The sequence below is a fragment of the Martes martes genome, assembly GCF_963455335.1.
Source record: "Martes martes genome assembly, chromosome: 10".
Classification (NCBI taxonomy): Eukaryota; Metazoa; Chordata; class Mammalia; order Carnivora; family Mustelidae; genus Martes; species Martes martes.
This window is the reverse complement of record NC_137898.1, coordinates 97,980,065-98,004,047: the sequence shown is the minus strand read 5'-3', so window position 1 is coordinate 98,004,047 and position 23,983 is coordinate 97,980,065. Positions and strand designations below refer to the sequence as shown.

The following is a 23,983-nucleotide window of genomic DNA, read 5'->3' as shown; positions in this document are numbered from 1 at the left end:
TGAACTGAAAATAAAATGTAACCCTGCAGGACCTCTTTCTAGAGTACACAGATGAGCCTCATGGCTCTAAGACTTAAAACTAATCCCATTAACACGCTTTATATGTTTTACCCTCTTAGATCTCCTACCCCATCAGTGTAACTGACAAGATGCCCATTCAGAACGCCAAAGAGAGCGAAAACGCTGCCATCAATCCTGAAGACCAATGGCATCAAAGAGCCCAACAGCTAAAGGTTACCTGCTAGATTGAACTTTAAATGGGTTTCAAGGGTTACGGCTAAATATGAGTAATGTTCATGACTCACTTCTTATCCCTTATAGGGTTATTCTTATGCCTGAGAGTAGTGACCCGCCCTTGTGAGGGTAACACTGGTTTCTGCCCAGATGGGCCATTGCTTGTTCAGCCTGCCAAGTCTACCCATTTTTCCAAAGTTTCTAAATTTCCTAGAAGAAAAATCATCACATCACCCTTTAAACATTCAGCGTTAAAACCCCAAACAGAAGCAAGGCTTGGAGAAAATGTGGGTTGGGGGACAGGGGGAGTCACAGCTGCAAAATACTGTCCAAATCTGCACTGTTTCCAAGTCTGTTTCCTTAACGGCATCCCTAGCTGATAGGGAACATAATCGAAGAAAATGGGTGAGAATCCCCAGAACATCCCTGAACTCTCCTTTTGCAGGATGGGAAAGCCTACTAACAAGTAATTTAGCATGAAAACATCCTTTTCTGGCCCTGGGTTTCCTACTCTGACATCATAATGTGATTTTAGGGAAGATTTTTGCGAAATAGTTCCCACTGACCATTTCTCTAGAAGAGAAAAAAACACTAGCAGATGATTTCTTCTGGAACCAGTGTATGGAGTTCTGTGGAGTAGTCATTTTCACACCAGATTTTATCCCCGCTGAAAGAGGAGTGAGCCCTACATAATCACCCAGCCTAGAAAGCCTGACACCATCAGTTCAAACTATGTACAGTGCTAAAGGTTTAAGAAAAATGAAGTTCATTCCAGTTTCAGAGAATTTAGAAAAGAGGGCCTGCCTAGATCATCTTTTTTCCTTCTCAGTGGTTTCCAGGTCACTCTCAGAGTTGCAAAAATAAGTAAATAAAAATAAAAGAATAAAAACAGTCATTCACCTGGAGCTTCCTGAAAGCTGATGCCAGGAGGACAACCCCCAGAGGTGGAGAGGTACTGAAATGCCCGTGGCAGTTGAGATGTAGAGGACAGGGTCAAGGCCAGACCTCAGAGAGAGCCCAGGGAACTTGGCCAACAGGATGGAGAGGACAAGGGAAACACCTTAAGATTCTGTCATGTGTTACAGATAATGGCCTTGGTCAGAAGACAAGGATTTCTGGACCTTCGCCTGTCTTTTTTTTTTTTTTTAAAGACTTCATTTATTTATTTGACAAAGAGAGACACAGCAAGAGAAGGAAGCAGGGGGAGTGGGAGAGGGAGAAGCAGGCTTCCCACTGAGCATGGAGCCCAACTCGGGGCTCGATCCCAGAACCCTGGGATCACTACCAGAGCCAAAGGCAGACACTTAATGACGGAGCCACCCAGGTGCCCTCAGTTGTCTATAAGTTGATGCAGAACTTTGGGGAAATCTCAACTCCCCCCACACCTTAAGTTTCTTCCTTATTAAATGAAGAGTTGCCTGAAATGAACTACAAGATGCATCCCAGCAGCAAAATGCTATTATTCTAGGATATTTTTCTCCAGTTACTTAAATTATTATAGAAAACCCATTTGAAGCATGTAAGATTCTCATAACCTAGAGCTTCCATAATCATCACTACAGAAAATTATAGCATCTCAGCCAGTGATAACATAATCACAGGGCTTGATTTGTGGCATGGCCTTTGACAGAGGCAGTCAAAAATTTTATATGGAAGAAAACTGGAAGAAGCCAAAAGAATGCTGTGTGTTCTCTGGGTGTACGAGAATTCATTTGTTCATAACCCACTTGTGAATGAGGACAAGGAGGAGCCAGACATCTAAAGGTCATAGACCTATAACAATCAACGCAGAGTGGTCCTCGGGATGCTTCCCTTCAGTAAGAATGGATTTAACTCCCTCTGCATATGCCAGCGAGGCAGGCACTCAGCTCCGTTGCCTTTCTTTTTCCAGTTTGACTACCCAAATGCAGAGCCTTCTTTCTGATCCCCATCCTTCACGGGGATTGTCCCATCTGTCCCTCTCCATCCGCGACCACTGTGCCCATGGGCTGGATCACTCCCTTGGGTTTATCATATCCAGCTGCTATACCTGTATTCCCTCTGTACCAACTACACCAGAAGCTGCCTGAATGTTAAGATGGTTATGTTTTGGGACGCCTGGGTGGCTCAGTTGGTTAGGCTGCTGCCTTTGGCTCAGGTCAAGATCCCAGGGTCCTGGGATCGAGTCCCATATCGGGCTCTCTGCTCAGTGGGGAGCCTGCTTCTCTCTCTGCCTCTGCCTGCCTCTCTGCCTGCTTGTGCTCTCTCTCTTTCTCTCTCTCTGACAAATAAACAAAATCTTTAAGATGGTTATGTTTCTTTATATCTCTTAGCACAGTGCTGTGCCCAAAGCTAACACTCAGTAAATATTTACTGACTGGTTACAGAAACATTTAAAAATCATTTCATGAAAATGGGCCTCTCTGAAACTTTTTTTCTTGAAAGAAAGCTTTAGATGACTCTACGTAACAATGAATAGCTCCCACTAATAAGAAATGTCTTTATATGAAACCAAAATAATTCCCACAACAAATACTTATTGAGTACCTACTATATTCCAGGCACTCGGGGTCAGGGGTCTGGCCCCCAAAAAAACATGGTTAAAAAAAAAAGAACTTAAAAAAAAATAAAGTAATAAAAGATTAAAAAAAAAATGGTCCCTACCTCAAGGAGCCCAAAACTTTAGCTGGAAGACAGTTATGTGATCATTATAATGCAATAATTGAACCTGCAGTAGGAACTTTAAGAAGCACCAAATTCTGCCTTAGAAAGACAAGAAAAGTCTCCTGAAAAGAGACAGCATCTGAACTGACCCTAGAAGAATGAATCAAAATATGGCAAACAGGCAAGTGGCAGCAGAGGTCTGAGAGCCCGAGAGACGTCATGTGTCCTCAGCCTCACCCACAGGTCAGCATCCGGCGGAGCAGGTATGAGGGAGGGCAGTGTTGTGACACGGGCTGGACAGGTAACTAGAGGTAGGGGCTGTGAAAGGCTTTCACGTTGGCCAAAAGATTTCAGATTTTATCCTGCAAATGGCAGGAAGCCACTGGCCAATTTTAAGCAGGTTAATGACGTGATCAGGCTTAACATGGTAGAAAATTCATTCTAGCCAGGGTCTAGAGCATAGATTGGAAGGAAATGAGATTGCAGAGACAGCAAAACCAGTTAGGGGCGGTTTGCGGCTGTTCCCTCGAGACATCACACGAGAACTCAGGGTGGGGCTGGGTCTGTCTCCCACTCCGCACACCAATAGCTTGCTTTTCAGTCTGGTGGACGGATGTAAATCCACCAAGGGCGTGAAACTTCCCTCGGGTCAGGGCAGCCCCCTCAGAGCCTGCCAGAAGCGGTCAAGGAGTGAGACTAACAAACTCAGCAATTGTTTGGATACAATGTAAATGGGGGAGAGAGAAAGTGGTTTCTGAGGGTCTGATTAGTGGTACTAACACCACTGAGGAAGAAAAGGAGGGCTTTCGTCCGGGGCTTGGAGGGGTGTGGGGGAGTGAGGGGTGGAATGGGGGAAGGGCATGAGAACAGGGGTGCTGAGCCTGATGTGGAGTTTGGAGGAGGAACGTGATCAGAGCATAGAACTCAGGAAGGACATCTGAGTTAGCAACATACATTTGATGGTAAGATTCCACTCCCTGGTAGACTGAGCTGTAGGAATTGCTGAGATGCCCCCGGAATCACAGGTAGTGGGAGAAGAGAGGAGGGTCCGGTAGAGGATGGTTAAATTTTAAGGGTAAGCAGAGGAAAGAGAGCAGAAGGTGAGAGGCTATGAAGAGCTTGCCAGAGAGACAAGACAGAAGGCTGCCCAGGGTTCAGTAGTGTCATGGAACCCAAGACCTGAAAATCTCAAGAAAGAGACATCAGTGGGCAGGCTCAGACTCTGCAGGGCTTAAAAAGGTGCCACGAAAAGGGAATGAAACATGCAACTCATACATGCCAGTCTCAAAGGATTCAGAAAAAAACTCAGTAGGAACAATGCACACAATATCACAGAAATGACGCATACGTGCATTTGAGTGTCCATCTGTCTATAGGTGGAGAGACACACAGAGGAAGATGAAATTGGCCCAGTGTTAATGAATCTCAGTTTTGGGAGTCCTCCACGCTAGTCTTGTTTTCCTGTAATTACATCTGAAATAACGTTCTGTGCGAAAAAATGAAAAGGTAAAGAAAGTGGTGCCCAGAGGATTTCGCCACGAAGAGTTTAGCGGTGGCCAGAGCAGAATATTGTGGGGGCGGTGGTCAGTTTTTCAACTGACAGTTGATGGTCACCATCCTCTCTTTCTATGTAAGCATCCTACTCAGACCTAAGGGCTTACTTCAAAGCCAGTCACCCCTCTTCACTTCACCCTTCCACACAGGTCTTGTCCTGAATCACTCTGTGCTCCCCTGTGAACCTTCACGCCTTTTCCAAATCCCAGCTTCATTGTGTGTCCAGAACTGGACCCAATACTAACCTAAGGGTCTGACCTTTGCTGGCCAGCGTGAGGGAGCAGAAGATAGCAGATCCTTCTCTGGCCCAGAGCACGTGGTCAACAGAAAAAAATAGAAAGTTCTCTAATTAAATGAAGCTTCCCCAAAAATGAAATAGGCGGTTTCCTTTCTTGCCACTCTAAAATAACTCTTGACTTTCTAGGCAAGGCAAAGGAATGACAGGGTGAAAGGTACGGAGGATCTTTGACTCATTGATATCAAAGTCCTTGTAATCACATCCTAAGTCATCTTCCCACCCTTCCTATTATTACATGACTATAAGAGCTATTGTTTTGGTTTTGCCTCCAACACCATCAAGAGAGCTATGCTTCTTTTTTTCATCTGAACACAGAGTCCTCCCTGACTGACGCTGAAAAGCAGAGCCAGTTAATACCCGTTCTCTATTCTCAATATTATCAGACAGAATTGATAACACCCCCCCCAACTATTTGTGTTTTGTTGTTAATAAACACAACAGACGCAGAGCCCAGGCACAACCCTCAGGGCTGATCAGGGTAACAAAGAACAAGAATGGCTTTTGTTTTAAAGCAGATGAACCTTTGGCTGAGACAGAGTGTGCATCCTTCCCTCTGTTAATGGCTTGGAAGCAGGAAAGCCGTAAAAGAGAAACAGCCAGACACTGCCTTTCACAGGGTTGGGGGCAAACTGCCCTTGGATGGCACAGTATGAACAAACATTAATAACTAAGTACGGATCTTACTAAGAAGTTATCATCCCTGCATCAGGCATCAGGATTCCCCAATGCGAACGCTGTACCAATGGCCACTGCTGTGTGTGTGCTGGGAAAACCCAGTGCCATTAAGCAGTTATTCTGAGTGCATGGAGTATGGACTGATTGTGAGTATTGGTAACAAAAGAACCCCATTGAGAGCGGGATGGAATAGAGGATTTCAGTGCTGGTGGAGATTAAGTAGCCTGAGAATTGCTTTGTATATTAACTTGAGGGAACTCAGGTCTTGCGACCTAAAAAGTGACACCTGATGTCTCAATTGTCGGGTAATAAATCTTCAGTAAACCACAGATCTCAAGTAGTCTGCTCAGAAGGTGAGAGAAATCACATCAAGCCCGTAAATGTCTTCCTTTCTGGGGACTGAAATGCCATCTCTGGGCACTTACGCTTATGTGAATAGCGGATTTAACACTTGAGACAATTGAAGTTTCATAAAATGATGAGTCCTTGGCCTTGTTGACAAAGCACCCTGCGAAGAGTACTATTGTAATCTGAATTGTCAGCTGCAAAGGTATAACATGATTAAAACCAAGTGGCAACCCAAGATTTCAGGTCCGGTAACCTAAGGAAAAAATTCCTGATAGCTTTTTTCTTTGTTGGTCGGAATGAGGACAGAGAACGGAGACTCATATAATCCAATGGCAACAGAAAAAATTCCTGCTCACCTATTTTTCTAACAGTTAAAAGCTGACAAAATTTCATTTTATTTAAGACTTTATTTAATGACTGAGAGACAGAGATAGCACGCAGGCTCGCACAAGTGTGCATGAGTGGGAGGAGGGGCAGAAGGAGAGAAAGAGATAGAATCTCAAGCAGTCTCCACGGGGATTGTCAAGCCCGACTGCATCATAGGACCCAGAGATCATGAACCCGAGCTGAAATCAAGAGTTAGATGCTCAAATGACTGAGCCACCCCCTGACAAATATTTTTTTTAATTACCTTATCAGGGGCACCTGGGTGCCTCAGTCTGTTAAGCATCTGCCTTCGGCTCAGGTCACGATCTCTGGGTCTTTGGATCGAGTCCCGCACTGGGCTCCCTGCTTGGTGGGGAGTCTGCTTCTCCCTCACTCTGCTCTTCTCCCCTGCTTGTGCACTCTCTATCTCTCAAATAAATAAATAAAATCTTCTAAAATAATAAAATGACATTATCAGCATCAATAAATATTTATAGATTGTAGCACAGGTGGGTGTTTTTTGTTTTCTTTTTTGGTTTCTTACCTTCATGAACAGTGATGATGGCCATGAAAATAGCCACTGTGTTTCATCAACACACCTGATAAGACTATACAGTAGCAGTTTTCTTCCGGGTCCACTATAAGGAAGGATGCTCGTGGCCTATCTATTTGCAGAGCCTTCCTGCCCACATTTCCCCCATGCGGCTCCATATACTGCATGGAAGGAAGAAGCCTTCTCTCAACTGAAACACGAGAAGGAAATTCTTCCTTTTTTGGAATGCCACAGGTAAAAATTCAAAGTGTAGATGAGCTCATCAGAACCTGGCCAATCCTCCAGAAAGCGAGGAGAACATGCTTTGAATTTCAGATAAGCCATTTATACTTAAAGATCTGATATGCAAAGTAGTATTGTATGGGACTGTTTTAAATTTAACAGCCTCAACCTCATCATTATAGGGAGATGTCATTAGAAATAGAATACCACTTAATATTGTATGGAACAGACTGTCTTAGTAATTGTATCAGAAAAGTGAAAAGTTGAACTCATTGCAGTAATTTGACCATTCTTCATAGCAAGCTGAAACCGTTTGAGCAAAAAGAGGAGTTATTCACTTTAAGGGTTGTTTTTTTTTTTTTTTATTCCCTCGAATGACCCAGGTAACTGGCATTTTTCAATTAATGTTGCACAGAGAGAGATTTCTTTTTATATGTGTGTTCAGAAAGAAATAATTTGTAGTTCTATACCACATTGATGCATATGGTCATTTTACTGTTTTTACTAAGCAGTTAATCATTCTTTCCAAAGGCCTCTTAACTCTGCTAGTTTTTCACAAAGTAATGAGTGCTTTATTCCTTGGAAAATATTTCTAAATGGCTTAGCACAATATAGTTACATAGTGTATCTATTATACCAGGAGTACATTTGTTGTTATAAGACTTTGAAAAGCATAAAGACCGTTCTGAAATTGAAATATTTCCCCCAGATGTTTGATTGCCTAAGTACAGGCTATATTAAGGAACTGAAGCAAAACAACCCTTGTGGCTTCACAAATGTCCTATCACAGCGCAGACTCTTTTATAATCCTCTGAATAAAATCTAATTTGTTTCATCTGGTGAAGAGGTCATTTCTAGCTTCTGACCTATATGAGTAAGAAGATCTGATCATCTAAATGGCATCTTGTATTCGACTTGTACTTGTTTGGTAAAGCGAATCATTGATGTCCTCTCCGGTTGAGATTTTTTAAAATGTTCGCCTTAGTTGAAATAAACTTGCATAGTTCGATGTAGATTTGCACTTTCTTTGTAGCCCTGTGGAGGTAAATCTCCTTCCCCTAACCCCCCATTTGGTAACACCTCATTTTACACTTGAAGTCAAAGAGTTGTCTTAAATATCAAGCCCACTCTAAGCTCTCTACTTCTTTCTAGAAAATTCATAATCTGAAATTGCCAGGAAGACTTTCTCAGCTAGTCACGCTCATACCCTGAAATTAGGAAAGGACCTACTGGACTCTTTATCTCCTTTCAAATCTGTGGTCACCTTCCCAGCAGTCTCAACTCCTAGTCTGAAAAAATACTAAGTAAAATGTGAAGACTGCCAATCATCTGAGTTTACATTAACCAAAGATATCTTTTTAGGATTACCAGGAACAACTGTCTCAATATGAAAGTGCAAAATCAAACAGCGTGCTGAGAGGTCCATCTTCTGAAACAACCAATGGCCAGCAACCTTCCAGAAAACCAGTCCGGCACAAGATTCGAAACCAGCATAAACGTCAGCATGGCCTGAAGTCTCTGGTGACTGAAGAGCTGGCTGTCAGTCACAGAAACCAGAATAGCACTCCCAGACAGCAACACAACCAGAATAAGCCTGCTGATACTTCAGTAAAGCACGAGCCAATCGGAATTATGAATGCACCTAACAATGATTTACAACACTTGGGCGCACTTAGGAGCCAGGAGCCTGAAGCAACCTCCAATAAATTCGCTGCACCACAGCAGGCTTTTGACAAGGTGTTGTACAAAAACTCTACCGGAAATCACTTGGTGAATGTTCAGAAAGAAAGAGGACACAGAGGCCGAGAAGAGAAAAGACCATCACATCGGCAGCTACACCTCAACACCCTTTCCAATATGGACTTGAACTTCCTTAATGAGCTTACTGAGAGACCAGTGCCACTGAGCCAGAAAGGCTCCCAGTCTGCTACTAACAAAAATATTAATGGATCGAGGGAAAATAAGAAGCAACCCAAGCAGACCTACACAGAGACAAAATATAAGAACTTAGAAATATTATGGTAAGAACTCCCTTTTCTCAGTGTTTTTTCTAGAGGAGAAACGAGAGACTACTGAAGACGGGAGAAGGAGAATGGGGGGTGGGCACATCATGGGGATGGTCGGGGAGAGGAAAACATCACCTAACACGGTCCTTGGCTCTGATTTTTTTTTTTTATGATTTATTTTATTTATGGGGGAGAGAGAGAGAGCAGCAAGTGTGGGAGGCGAGAGGGGCACAGGGAGAGGGAGAAAGAGAATCTCAGGCAGACTCCCTACTGAGTGTGGAGCCCAAGGCAGGGCTTGATCTCACAACCCTGAGATTGTGACCTGAGCCGAAACCAAGAGTTGGATGCTTAACAGACTGAGCCACCCAGGTGCCCCAGTTGGCTCTGATTTCTGCCTCAAATAGTCCACTTTCAATGTATTTTTCTTCTTCTCTGTCTCCTCTAGTTTTTCCACTGTAGTTAAGTGGGGGCGGGGGAGCTGGCGGACAGAGGGACTAGTCATTTAAAAAAAGATCTTTTTTGATCTTTTTGATATTTTGAGGGTTATAAGTAATGTTTGGAAGAAACGACCTCTAACTCTGTGTTGACCTATCCTAAGGAAATAATCAAATACAGAAAATATGTATGCACAAAACCTATCCTAAGGAAATAATCAAATACAGAAAAATATGTATGCACAAAAATACTGTCAAATGACAATAACTCAACAATAAGGAAATATTTAGGTAAATTATGGCATTAAATATCATGTAACCATTAAAAGTTACAGTTATGAGGAAACACTTCTACAAAAAAGAAAATAGTAAGGTACAAATTTACACCTGAGGTATAGGAGCTCTACTATGTAAAACTATGCACGAAGAAAGAAAAATGCACCAAAATGTCAAAACTGGTTATTTCTGGCAAGAGAGGCTGGATTATTTCTAATGTCATCTTTGTACTTCTGACTGGTTCAGGTTCCCTGCAATGTAAATATATTCCTTCTATAATCAGAAAAAAAGAAAAAGCGGTTTTAAAAAAAAAAAAATCACTTCCAGGGAGCTTTCCTGATGTGTTTTATCACATACCTGCCATGCACTAAATCCAGCACTAAAATGCTATAGAAGATACGAAAGTACTATGACGCACAGGTACCTTCCAGGGGCTTACTTTCAAAGTAGGGAGACAATTTTGCATATCTGCAAAATATTTCAGTGCTGTATGCTGTACTTGGAGGCATGAAACGTGCATTCAATAAAATTCGGATTTAGCTTCCTGGAGGAGATAGTGAGAGGTAGCAAAGATCCTGGTCTTTTTTCCCCAACTTTAGAGGGAATGCTTCTAACATTCATATCATTAAAAATACTTAACTTTTGGAAGACAGGGAGGGGAGACAGGAAATTTCTCCTATTCCTAATCCTTTTGCAAAGGGCTTTTATCACAAATGGATTTCCAACATTAGGCTACTTACATTTATTGTGATAATCATATTTGGATTTATTTCTCCCATCTTAATTTGTCCTTTCAATCACCCTATTTTTCTATACTTTTATAGCTCTCTATATATACAGATATCTAGATCTTCTATTGAACTAATAGAGTTTTGTTACTTTTTCCCCTACTGATTTGGAAATAAATATTCTCTTTCTAATTTGAGTATTGTTGACTAAGTCCCTTTAGTTTTAAGTGTACAACTCAGTGATCTGACAAGTTTATACATTACGCTATGTTCACAAGTGTAGCTATCATCTGTCCCATTACATTGCTGTTACAATAGCAGTGACTTTGTGCCCGATGCTGTGACTTTTATTCCTATGACTTACTCATTCCATAACCGGCAGCCTGCACCTCCCTCTCCTTCACCCATTTTTCTCAACTTCCTACCTCCTCCCCTCTGACCACCATCAGTTTGTTCTCTAGGTTTATGGGACTGAATCTGTTTTTTATTTTTTGGATTTCATTTATGAGTGGGATCATACGGTATTTGTCTCAGTGAGGCTTAATTCACTTTGCTTTTACATTGTATACAATGTTTTAAATTTAACTGTTTGTTAATGTCTTTGCCTCACAGTTTTTCTTCCATTTTATTCTTTCTTCCTAAAGTAGATAGCTTTGGAAATTTTTTTAAACAAGAGTATGTCACTGGTAAATTTACCTGAAATTCTTTTATGCTCTATCTTGAATTATAGTTTAACCCGGTGAAGAGTTAAACTCTTTGAAAACATTTCTCTATCTCCCAATTTCCATGAAGAGTTTTTTGTCAATGTAACTTATTATTTTTTTTAATCTTTTCCCTTTGTTCTTGGCATTTTGAAGTTTCACTGCGTTAGGTCTAAGTATGAAATGTTTAATCCTGCTGTTGATTCCTAAATCTGGAGATTCATCTCTTTCATAAATTCTACACAATTACCATCCATTTCCCTCTATTAGGAAATAGGCATAGGAAATACCATGAATCTTATAAAATATTATTTATCCTCTTTTCCCTCCAGGAACACCAAAGAGATGTATGTTAAATTCTGTTATTCTAGACTCTAGGTCTCTTTAATTCGATTTCTTATTTTCTATCTTTTATCTATGTGTACTCCTGAGAAATTTCCTCCCATACGTTTCCCAATGCAATAACTCTCTTCAGTTGTAGCCAGTACGGCTACAATGTACCCACTGAGTTGTAAATTTCAACCCTAGTATTTTTCACATCTAGAATTTTTATTTGGTTCTGATTAAAACCTTCTTGTTCTTTTTTCAAAATAGGTTTCTCTGGGTTTTAATATCTTCTTTCAGGTCTTCAATCATTTTAAACATGCTTGCTTTAAGAATGCTATCTAGGGGCGCCTGGATGGCTCAGTGGGTTAAGCCTCTGCCTTCAGCTCAGGTCATGATCCCAGAGTCCTGGGATCAAGCCCCACATCAGGCTCTCTGCTCAGCCCCACATCAGGCTCTCTGCTCTCTGCTTCCTCCCCCCCCCCCCCCCCCGCTTCTCTGCCTACTAGTGATCTCTGTCTGTCAAATAAATAAATAAAATCTAAAAATAAAATACTATCTAATATTCTACTATCAGAAGTTCTCAGAAATCTACCACTGCTTCTTGTGTGCGTGTAGGTGTCTGCTGACTCTCCTACTTGGTAGATTATCTCCTCAGAGATTCTAGGATTTTGGATTGTGAATGTAGTTTAGCCATCCTGTCTGTAGATGCCTCGGCAGGCTTGAGAAGGAATAGATCCCTCCAGAGAACTTTATATTTGCTTCTGCCAGATACGCAGAGACATCCCTCCTCTAGGATCATTTTTATGTCATTTTTTTTTTTGGTCTTAGATTCCATGACTAAAAGGGAATGTAAATATGAACCCCAAATACTGTCATATAGAAATTCCTAGACCAAGACAGATCGGCTTGCTTCGTTGAGTCTCAAGGCTCGTGACTGAGCTAATCACTAATCCAACTTTTTATCCAGGACATAGCTCTCCAAGGCCTTCACACAGGCATCTCTACTGATGCCCAGCCGACATGGGGCCAAGATTTCATGTATCCTCGCCAGAGTGAAGTGTTAGAACCTGAGCGCATAGGTCCAAAACTCCCACAAAGCAAGCCATAGCTTCAGTTTATCCAAAATCTGCTTTACTTTTAGTTCCTTATTTGGTTTTGGTCTCAAAGATTCCCTACCTCATACAAATTCATCTAGGTATTCAAAAGGACATTTGTTTAAATGTAATCCAACATTTCCAGGTATTTTACAGCAGCAAGGACTTTTCAAAGGGGTGTTTTCTTTTTCTGTTCTATATTTTTTTCTATTCTATATTTTTCTATTTCTATATCTCACAAAGCAGCACAGTCTGCTTTGGATTCTCTCTCTCAAATAAATTTTTTTTTAAAAAAAGATTAAGCTAAAGGTCATTAATTTGATTTGGAGAATGATGAATACATCAAAGTCATAAAGATGTTCCTGCTAAAAGTCTTAAGTATCCAGTTTTTAATAACAGAGTGGTGGGGTGTTTTTCCCGTCAGGAAATTCCATCCTTCCTCGGACAGCCAGCCTGTTAGAGCTTCTCCAGACTCCCAGCTCACCCAGATAATGGAGCAGCACCAGCAAGCCTTAATACAGCTGACCGACGTGCAGCCCAAGGAAGGGGCCCCATCCAACGTCACATTTCCACCTCTGTTGTCAAGGGTCGAAAGTGAATCCCAGCTCAGTTCAGAGAGAAGCCAAAGGAACCAAACGGAAATGAGTCGTAGCAATTCCGAAGGCTATCTGCTTCAACTGGAAAAAGGAAGAAAGCATAGGAAAAGGAGCGGCGTCAAGGTAATAGAAGCATTTTAGTGAATAATCTTTTAATTCTCATTATACAGATGGCCCTTGGGCTACGGATGGTCCTTACTGAGCGGCTGCCACGCTGGGCGGCCCCAAGTCCTGAGGCACTTCCTAGTGGGACCCCCTGCTGCTGCCTGGAATGGCCCTCCTTTGAGCTTTAGCTCAGGGAAGGGTCCCCTTTTGCAGAAAAGCAGAGACCTCCTTTTGGCCCCAGATTAAACACCAGCCCCTCAGAAACGGTCCTCACACGCTGTCTCGACCCCTAGTCAAGGCTGAGCCTCTCAGCACCTTCTCCTATCTGGGGAGACAAAATAGGGCTGAGGGAGGTTGCAAAATCTTTCCAGGAAGACATGAAGGCATACAGAAGGCGCCTTTGTAGGTCCTCTGCGTTTCTCCACTGTTACAAGCATTAAAAACCCCTCAGGAGGGGCGCCTGGGTGGCTCAGTGGGTTAAGGCCTCTGCTTTCAGCTCAGGTCATGATCCCAGGGTCCTGGGATCGAGCCCTGCATCGGGCTCTCTGCTCAGCGGGGAGCCTGCTTCCCCCCACCCCCCCCGCTCTCTCTGCCTGCCTCTCTGTCTACTTGTAATCTCTGTCAAATAAATAAATAAATAATCTTAAAAAAAAAAAACAAAAAACCCTCAGGAAAGGTCGCTTGCCTCTCACATGGAATGCTAAGGAGAGAACTGGAAAATGCATTCTGTGTTATAGGGCACCTTCCAACCAGTGGGAAGCAAAGGGGCCTGTGGTGATCTGGGTTCCCCAGGAACAGACTCTGAAATGGAGATTCATGGGCAGGAGGCTGACTGAGGCGTGCCTCCCAAACCAGCCCTGGAAGGGGTGAGGGGGGCAGGGCTGGCTGAGGAAGAGTGTGTTGTGAGGCAGGTGCCACAGAAGCTCTAGGAGTCTACATGGGCTCTAGGTTGGGATGGCTCTTTGAAGGTTAAGGGCTCGGGCTTTTGCTCCACTACACGGACCAGACATCGGCTACAGACTGTATCCCCAGGGAGAGCCCCAACTTTGGGTACCGCAGCTCCATCTGGCTGAGGGCAGTTCTTAGGGAGGGACCTGACTGGGAGCCATAGCAGTCGGCAAATGGAGGAATGAGTATCTCGGTCCCCAGGGACATCCACTGTAAGGTGGTTTAGGGAATCAACTGTAGTTCAATTCAACATAGGTGCTGAATTCGTATTAGGAACTGTGCTAGATGCTGGGATGTAAAGAGAATGAGCCATGACCCTTCCTCGTGTAGATACACATGAAAACGGCTTCAGTATAATGTTGCAATTGGAAAAGAAAAAAAAAAGGTATGTGTGGGTTGCAGAGAGGAGCAAAAAGGAGTTTGGGGGGGCGCCTGGGTAGCTCAGTGGGTTGAAGCCTCTGCCTTCGGCTCGGGTCATGATCCCAGGGTCCTGGGATCGAGCCCCGCATTGGGCTCTCTGCTCGGAGTGGAGCCTGCTTCCTCCTCTCTCTCTCTGCCTGCCTCTCTGCCTACTTGTGATCTGTCAAATGAATAAATAAAATCTTTAAAAAAATAATAAATAAAATAAAAAAGGAGTTTGTGTTGACAGTCCAACCTAAGGGGTCAAGCAGAGCTTCAGGGGTTAATTCTGAGTTGAGATTTAGATGATCAAGAGTTAATAAGAGGGATGTTAGGATAGCTCAGTCGGTTAAGTGTCTGCCTTCAGCTCAGGTCATGATCCCAGGGTCCTGGGATCAAGTCCCACATCAGGCTCCCGCTCAGTGGGGAGCCTGCTTCTCACTCTGCCTGCTGCTCTCCCTGTTTCTGTGCTCTCTTTCGATCTCTGACAAATAAATAAAATTTTTTAAAAAGTTAGTAAGAAAAGACCGAAAGAGCATTTCAGGCAAAAAGGACCAGCCTGTAGTTTAGTCCCTGGCAAACAGCAGACCATCAAATAAATGTTAGTTTCCTCTTCCTTCTTCTATTAGTAATTTGAATTCATGTCTTACAGAGAAGAGGCAGCAGAAAGTACCCCGATGACCGTGTGTATCATCAGAAGTCTAAGATCATGGGAGGGTGGGAAGGGGAATTAATAAAGAACTTCTAGTCACTGTTGCCCAAACCCTCTTTCCAACTCAGAAAATCCCTCCCTTCCTGCTTTCTTTCAGGAATGTTCCAACCCACCCATATCCATTTGCTCGGCCCAGCACCTCCAACTTGCATCTAACAAATGCTCAGAAGCGCTCTTTGTCCTTTAAGCTACTCCAGAAGCTAAAATGACTTAGAATCGAGCTGTTCGTATAGGACAGCAGGTAGCTGGGGCACCAGACAGGGGAATCATTATGTGGGTCGTACCCACTTGCTAGTCACAGCAAATCTTGTAGTTCCCTAGGGAATCGACTTGAATCACATTAAAAGTTTGAGGATTTGTACAGCTAACAGGCCCATTCCGCTTCTCCTAGCAGTTCTGATGCGACTGGTTTATGAACACTAAGCATTGTCTGTGCTGGTAAATCCAGATGTCAGTAGGGAAGGGAGAGACACAGCAGAAGGGATGACAAACTGCATAAAAGTATCTATTGGGACCAGCCACAAAACAGCTGCTTAAGGACTTCTGGGACAGCTGAGCTACAGGCATTAACTCATGTGCTTGTTGTCACAGGCTGTCTGGGTATTGCTTCTTGACGGCTTCTAAGAAGAGGTTTACTGGGATGAAATTTAGCAACCACAGAGCAAATTTCCTTCACTTACTGTTCCCCAGTAGCAGAGGCATTGTTTTGTTGCCCTGCTTTTGAGTAACTTTCTCACATTCAGACATCTGAGGAATGTTCTGGAGAAAAACCCTACCATGTCCCCCACAGCAGGGTACAGCGCTTCAGAGTCGAATCAAGTCCTCGGAGGACTTTTTTTGAGTCAGGCATGCTTTGCCCCACATTTACAATAGAAGTCACTCCTCTAGCTTGAGAGGTGGGATCAGTTACTGGCAGAAACATGCCATCAGGAAAGTCTGGTGCCATCCTCTGCCCAGGGACCATCAACAGAGAACACCAGTTCGGAGGGGCGGGTCTGGGGTTTGAAGTCCTCAGCCCGGAGCCAGGGATGGTGGAGGTCAGCTCGAACAGGTCTCATGCAAAGACTAGCAGTGAACCCCATCAGGGCTTTGTTGAGAACAGGCCTATTTTCCTCCTGTGTTTAGAGACCTAACAGGACTATCATTGTCGATTTAATTTGGGGGGAGGGGGAGCGTACTATTGTGACCTTTTAGTCTTGTAACAGCCAAGAAGAACTAAATCAAAGTAAATTCTGAGGATTATTTTACTATAAAAGCCTTTTGAAGAGGCAGAAAGTAGATTAGTGGTTGCCTAGGGCTGGCGGTAGAGGGGGGCCCAGGAGTGGCTGCTAATGGGCACAGGGGTTTCTTTTCAGGGTGATGAAAATGTTCTAAAATCAGATTGTGGTGATGTTTGCACAACTTGATGAATATACTAACCAACCACTGAACTGTACAACTTCAAATGGGTGAATTTGGTGGTGTGTGAATTGTTTCAATAAAGCTGTTAGAAAAGACTTTTGATGGAAAGAGATCAAACGAAATTACAGCACTGAGAGCCAATCAAGATTACTTGAGGCAAACTTAAGTAAATCCAGGATTTTTCATTGCCAGTCACCCAGAACAAACTCCGTTAGGAACCATGTTCTCTCCGCCTTGAGAAAAGGGCACTTTGCTAGAAGTAGCTCACGCTGGAAAGGAGATAGTAGCATTGGGATACTCATGCCTTTCCTTGGGCCACACTGTTTACTTTGTGTCAATATTTAACGCTAGTCCCTTTGCTGTTTTCCTATGATAGCCAAGATGTTTATTCTGGTTATGCGAGGGGATAGTAAGAATTGGGACAATAGACCCGGGGAGGGGGGTGGTGGCAGGGAGCAATGATTTGTGCTTCACACTGTATCTTTTGTGTCAGTGCAATGATTAAAGTTAATCTGCTTCACGCTAAGTCTGTGATTTCTGGCCACTGATCATTTCTCATCCGTTTTGGACAAATTGGATTTATGACCTGGATATGAGTGAGGCTCTCTTTTTCATTATTGGTTTACTTTGCCAAATAGAAAGTAACTTAGCGATTGCGAAACAGTGGCACTGATGGCATGTCCGAGATAAAGAACCAGATAAAGAACAAATTTGCAATTGCCAAGTAGAAGATACCCAAGTTCATTCACCTATTAATCATTAGCAGAGATTTTAAAATGTGATCATACCCAGTGTAATCAAGGTTTGGACAAAAAATGGCATTCTTACACATCGCTAACGAAAGTGCTCATTAAGGACCTTAAGTGTGTTTGTGATTTTGTCTCAATAATTCCACTTCTATTAAGTTTAGAACTCAAAGTGATCATCAGAGTAGGCCACAAACAATGCTTATCCCTAGGACATCTTAAATAACATTTAGAATGTTATGTATAAAAGTCACATTTTTGAAAGATATTTAGTGACAGGGAAATACAGCATAATGCTAAGATACTTAGTGAAAAAAAATTAATTTGTAGCACTTGGCCATTTTCTGAAAATATGAACAGACAGATGTTAAAGGCAGGAAGTTGTTGGAATGGTTTTGCCAGGTGATTGTTTTCTCTAAGGAGATTTAGGGTTTTGAAAAGCCTTTCATGAGCAATTTTTTTTCTCTATACTTTAATATTTTTCCGTGATTTTAGTCCAACAACCTCTTAAAAAAAAAAAAAAAGAGCCTCTCTCATCTTTTACAATTAGATACACTGAAAGACTTTTGACTATACATTTTGAACATTCTAATTGGGGAGATTCTATTTGCAGGACTCAAACCTTGCAGCATAGAAATGTTGCCTAAAAGATACAGGATTCCGGCTCTCTGAAATACTGAAATTTTAGCAATACTGCTTTCGGCTCCAAGCACTTTCAAAATTATGAGCTCGTTCTTCTCACCTACAGTTAATCCACAAGTAGGTGGTAACTAGTACTGGGGGTCCACAGCTCAAAGCATCAGAACCAATATTTGTATGGCTCTCTCGTGCCTTTCCTGACACAAGATTGCTGCTACAGCTCCGGCTATCATATCTACATTCAAGGCAAGGAAAAGGAAAGGGAGGGGCTGCACCAGCCTGAATGAAAGCCAAGCCAACTTGCATTTATGCCTCATGGGCCAGAGCTCAGTGCTACAGATCTGGGGAAAGGAGTACCTGTCTCCAAGCCTCTACGGTGGGGTAGGACAAGGGAAAAACTAGCTGGTATGAGCTATGGGTAGTCAGCCAATAGGCCAGTGGGAGTAGAACAAATTCTTGTAACCACTGATACATTGATATAAAATTACTTACACCCTTCAAATTATCCAAAAATCACATTAACTAAATGGTATTTCTCAGATCTTGCCTAGACTTCTTAAGATTTGTTTATTTGAGAGACAGAAAATGTGCACGCACAAGCAGGGGAAGAGGCGGGGAGAAGGTGAAAGAGAGAGACTCCACACTGAGTGTGGAGCCTGATGTGGGGCTTGATCTCACAAACCTGAACGGAAATCAAGAGTCAGAGACTTAACCGATTGAGCTGCCCAGGTGCCCCAGTTCTTGCTTGGACTCTTAACCCTTAAAAATTTACGACCTTTTCCTAATCGGAGAGGGAGACAAACCATAAGAGACAGGGGGTTGCTGGAGGGGAGGTGGGGGGCAGGGGGTAACTGGGTGAGGGGCATTAAGGAGGGCATGTGGCGGTAATGAGCACTGGGTGTTACAAACAACTGATGGATCACTGAACTCCACCTCCAAAGCTAGTACTACACTTTAATTAATTGAATTTAAGTTTAAAAAATGTTACGGTCTTTTGAATGTTAGGACATGATTAGAGCACTCGCCTTTCGAAGCAATGCTTACCTGATTTAGACTGCCTCTTGCCAGGAAATTCTTTGGTTTCATGAACCGTACAAGAACAGACAGATTAGTAATGACAGTAAAAGTAAAAGCAGTAAAGTGGTAAATGTATATGTCATTTAGAACGTTAATAACGAAACACCTCTTTATTCACTTGGAAGTTTTTATTTATAATTTTCAAAATTCCAATTTTTTTGTTGTAGAAGTTGGAAAAGTCAAAACATGTTACTTGACCAGCCACAAATTACCCAAGAGGCTATAATCAATAACTACCATTAGAGTGAAAGAATTGTCAGGAAATGTACCGTCTCCCAACGGTCCACACGGGTTTCCATTCTTTCCTTATGTGGCTATGACAGCGTGGTGGCAGGGGGTGGGGGGGGCACGATTCCTTAAAAGAAACTGTCTCTTTGTATTTGTAGAGCTCCAAGCTGAAAGGTTATCAGAAAAGAGACGGGAAGCTTGGAGGCCTTGGACCTGACCTTGAGTCTATCAGAGACAAAGTGAGTGAGATGTACATACAGCATTCTGTAGGCTTGGATTTGCCCACCTGTGTATTAGCAGAACAGTATAGAAATGTCTCCCACCCACCCCCACACCAAGTCCTGATCCAAATGTCTCCCTCTGAATAGAGGCCCTTCTGAAATAGCATTAGTAATAGAGACCCAGATACTCCTTTTACCATAAGATAAAATTACCTAGCCAATGTTGTTTTATGTATCCACCTTTTAGTTCGTCTTGAAGGCCTGCACAGAAAAGGGGGCCACGTGCACATGAAAAGAGATGTGTGTGTTATATGGTCGTTGGTCTTTCCCAATAGAGTGATCTTGGTAATTTTGAAGAGTGGCTACAGAGAAGACACTTAGGATAAGAGTTTCCCAACCCCTGAAAAGTGCATCCACTTTATTTCCTTTCCTCTAGTGAAAGAAGATCTTCATTTAATGTGTTTTAACTACAGTTGCACTCAAGGTATAAAAAGAGAGTATAGTTCAAAGTTGGAAGCCAAAATGAAAATAAATTGGGTAAATGCAACAAAGAAGGAGCTGAATGTGATTTAGACCCTGTTAAGGGAACACTGGGTGTGCTTCGGCAATGATGTCCCCCCTCAGAGACAGCCTGTTTCTAGGAGAAACATTAACTGTCTCACTGCTGTTGCCTTAAGCGTGGTAATCCCATTTCCTCTCTGCGGCTAATACAATGTGGCCAGCTCGCTAAAAGGAGTGCCTCTTTTAAAGAGAGAACAGAGAGATCTAGAAGGACCTGTGTACTGTTGTAACATGGTTTGTCTGAACAGATGCAGAAATTAATCCAAAAAAAGGAATATGCAAAGCAAGTTAAGGAGTATAACATGAAGACATTATCCATTCTGTCAAAACCACAAACAGCGAAAACTGAATGTCAGTCGGCCATCCCTCGGCAGAAGGTAAGAAATCCCACCCCCCACGGCAGTTAGCCTCTCAATTAGAATTAAAAGGAAACCTTTGTCACCGCTTGGCAAATTCCCCATGTTTTCTGAACCCAGGAGGGGTCTAAGCTACTGCCCTTCCTGTGGCTACCCATCATTCAGAGACATTGATACACAAAGCACATGAACACAAATGACGCTGTAACGTTAGCCTGACGTTCATCGTGGTCTTAGTCCCCCAGGTGTTTTCTTCTTGTATTTCAAATCTGACACATGAAAATGAATAGTGAGGCCAGCAGACAGAAGAGATGCTCGACATCACTAATCATCAGGGAAATGCAAATCAAAACCTCAGTGAGATCACCTTACACCTGATCAGAATGGCTAGAATTAAAAAGACGGGAAATAAGTGTTGGTGAGGACATGGAGGAAAAAAAAGAACCCTCATGCACTGTTGGTGGGAATGTGAATGGGCGCAGCCACACTGGAACACAGTATGGAGGGCCCCCAAAAATTAAGAATAGAATTACCATATGATCCAGTAATTCCACTACTGATTATTTACCCAAACAATACAAAATACTAATTTGAAAAGATATATGCACCCACATGTTTATTGCAGCATGATCTATAATAGCCAAGATATGGAGGCAACCCAAGTATCCATCTCTAGAAGAATGGAGAAGATGTGGTGTGTACACACACACACACACACATACAGAAGCTTATCACACAGCTTTAAAAAGAAGAAATGGCGCCATTTTTGGCAACATGGATGGACCTAGAGGATCTTACATTAAATGAAATAAGTCAGAACAGAGAAAGACAAATACCATACAATTTCACTCATATGTGGAATCTGAAAACCAAATGAACAAAACAAGCAGAATCCAACCTATAAATACAGAGAACAAATTGATGGTGGCCAGAGGGGAGGTGGTGGGGCCATGGGCATAACATATGAAGGGGAGAGAGAGATAACAGGCCTCCGGTGATGCAATGAGTAAATCATGGGCATGAAAGGTATAGCCCAGGGAATATGGTCAGTGATACTGTGATAACGTTGTATGGTGACAAATGGTAGCTATACTTGTGGTGAGCACAGTGTGACACAGAGAAGCTGAATCACTAAGTTGTACACCTGAAGCCAAAGTAACATGTGTGTCAACTATACTCAAAACATTTTAAATTGAATAGTAAGGCAATTTCTTAGAAGAATCTAGCAATCCTGATAAATCCTATCAATTTCCTTCTCTACCATTAAATTTTAAAGAATTTGTGTCTTCTTGCCATTTATGGGTACATATGTCAAAGAAAAGTCCTTTGTTGTTTCTTTCAAGTTCATTCCCCTACATTTTTCCCAAGAGACTGTAATATATAGGTCCCTCTAGCCATGAAAAATGATTTCATAAAATACAGAATGTTCTCCCTCTCAAAGGTCATCCAACTGTAAGTCAGGACGTGAATGAAGTACTTTCAGCGGAGACACCGAGCCTCGCAGTGCAAAGTCTCCGTCTCAGTCCCAGGAAGAACATGGGACCCTTTGCATGAGGGACAAGTGACCCTTTGGTGCTTTTAGGAATTTGTACTTCATGTTCTCTCACACAGACCATCCTATTTTCTATTTATTGCCTTTCTCCCTGGGACCTTGAAGACCTCAGTCCACTTGATTGAGTTTCCATGGTGCCACTTTCTCTATTTTCTCCAAGCCATTATTTTTTCCATGAAGAGATTCAAGACAACAAGTCTATAATTAGAAATTCCTACAGAAGTCACCTCTACACACACTGAGAAGTTTGGACATGTTTTTCCCTTCTAGCACCTGAATATATTACTCCTGCTTCAGCTATCAAGAAACTTACTAAAATATAAAATGGATAACAAGACAGATTTAGAAATCATATGTAGTGATCTCATCTTTATTGTAGTGCCTTTTGGAACTGACATCACTGGAAAAAAAAAAAAAAAGGACTGTTTTTTCGGTCTCCAGGCTTTTATGGATATACTAAAGAAAAGAGTAATTTCCAACCTCTAATAAATAGTTGCTAGAGTTCCAAAAGCCTGGGAACAAGAAGAGTTGATGTAATAAATAGAAGCTCAATTTTGTCAACTACAGTGATGTCTTAGGTCTCAAGCTGTAGCAAGTCCACTCTGAACGGAAAGGTCTGTTAATATCTCCTTAACAGAAGCTTGGTTTTAATAACACCACTAGAAGCTAAATAGAGCCCACACATGAGAAATGTGTTTTTAAACACTTGAATAAAACCTCGTTTTAGAAAGAAAACACCCGAAGGCACAGCTCAGTTTCATTTTCCAGCTCTTGTCCAGTGCATACTCGTGTGGCTAACTTACTTTGTCGAAACTGTGCGTTAGAGAGCAGGACTCGCATTTCCCATCCGCTCTCCATTCCCATCCGCATCTTCACACCTTATGGTGGCAATGTGTCTCTTCGTATTACCAGTGAACATGTCCTAAGACTTGATTTCATTTAAGGAATCCAGGGCTCACTATCCATTTCACATAAAATGTTCTCTTTATGCTTTTAGGCTCTGGAATACGCCAAGACCATCCCCAAACCCAAACCTTCAAGCCTGATGGACCACGTATCCAAAGAAAAGAAAAATCCCACGTACACTCGAAAAGACGACACTCTACCTGAAATCTCACTGCTGGAGAGACTGCAGAACAGACACGAGAGGGAAAAACAGGCTGTGGCGGCTTTCAAAGTCCTTCACATTGTATAGACAACACATTTGTTGGAGACCAAAAATGCCCAGGGACTGGACTTGGAGAAAAAAACTCCAAACACCTCTCTGTGTAGAGAGAGGACCTTCTGTCCTCCAGCTGCAGTCCATGTTTGCTTTGTACAGGATTTAAAATATGAGGCCTTATTAACTTTACAGAGCTGTATTTTACTTTCAAGGAAGGTTATTTTATTATTTATTTTCAAATCAGAATTTTGGGTAGAATAAGAACTAGGGAGCAAAGCTTTTTTAGTTTCATAGTGGATCTTTTAATTTCTCAAAATATCTCTACCCTTCCTTGTAAAATGAAACCTTGAAGTGACCCAGCAAAAAATGTATCTAACTTCTGCTTCTCTCTTAACTTCCTGATAAGGAAAGAAAAAAGTATAGAAACACTTCGGTTTTGAATAAAATGAATGTAAATTGGACTAACTGCCAGGACATTTGGAGATAGTTTCCCAAATAGTTCTAAAGTCTCTAAATTAAAAAAACAAAAACAAAATAAAATACCCCAATGTCCTAACAGAGCATCGTGACATAAATTAGAAATCCACCAAGTCCAGAAACATCCATTCCGGCAACACTGAGCAATATACTTTCTCAAAGTTACTTGCTCCAAGTGTGTGAATATGCCAGGCATCTTGCCATCAAAACATCTTAAAATGTTACCACATCTAAAAAAATGTATTTAAAAAAAAAAATGTTACCACATCTGTGCTTACACGCTTATACATACACACACACACACACACACACACACACACACACACATATTAGGTAAGAGAAAG

General features: G+C 42.2%; 1 protein-coding gene across 4 annotated transcripts in view; it reads left to right on the top strand.

Moving 5' to 3' along the window:
- Nucleotides 1-23,195, top strand: part of JHY (junctional cadherin complex regulator) — a gene marked incomplete at both ends in the record, with an annotated part of 52,348 nt that extends 29,153 nt beyond the window's left edge. The window contains 6 exons of one of the 4 annotated variants that reach the window (XM_080816932.1): nucleotides 120-233; nucleotides 8,265-8,914; nucleotides 12,884-13,178; nucleotides 19,469-19,549; nucleotides 20,341-20,469; nucleotides 22,998-23,195. In XM_080816932.1, the coding sequence (XP_080673058.1) occupies nucleotides 120-233; nucleotides 8,265-8,914; nucleotides 12,884-13,178; nucleotides 19,469-19,549; nucleotides 20,341-20,469; nucleotides 22,998-23,195 (1,467 nt within the window). Of the gene's footprint in view, nucleotides 1-119; nucleotides 234-8,255; nucleotides 8,915-12,883; nucleotides 13,179-19,468; nucleotides 19,550-20,340; nucleotides 20,470-22,997 lie in introns of all 4 variants that reach the window. The other 3 variants (XM_080816931.1, XM_080816934.1, XM_080816933.1) reach the window with 3 other exon arrangements.
- Nucleotides 23,196-23,983: the final 788 nt, after the last annotated feature.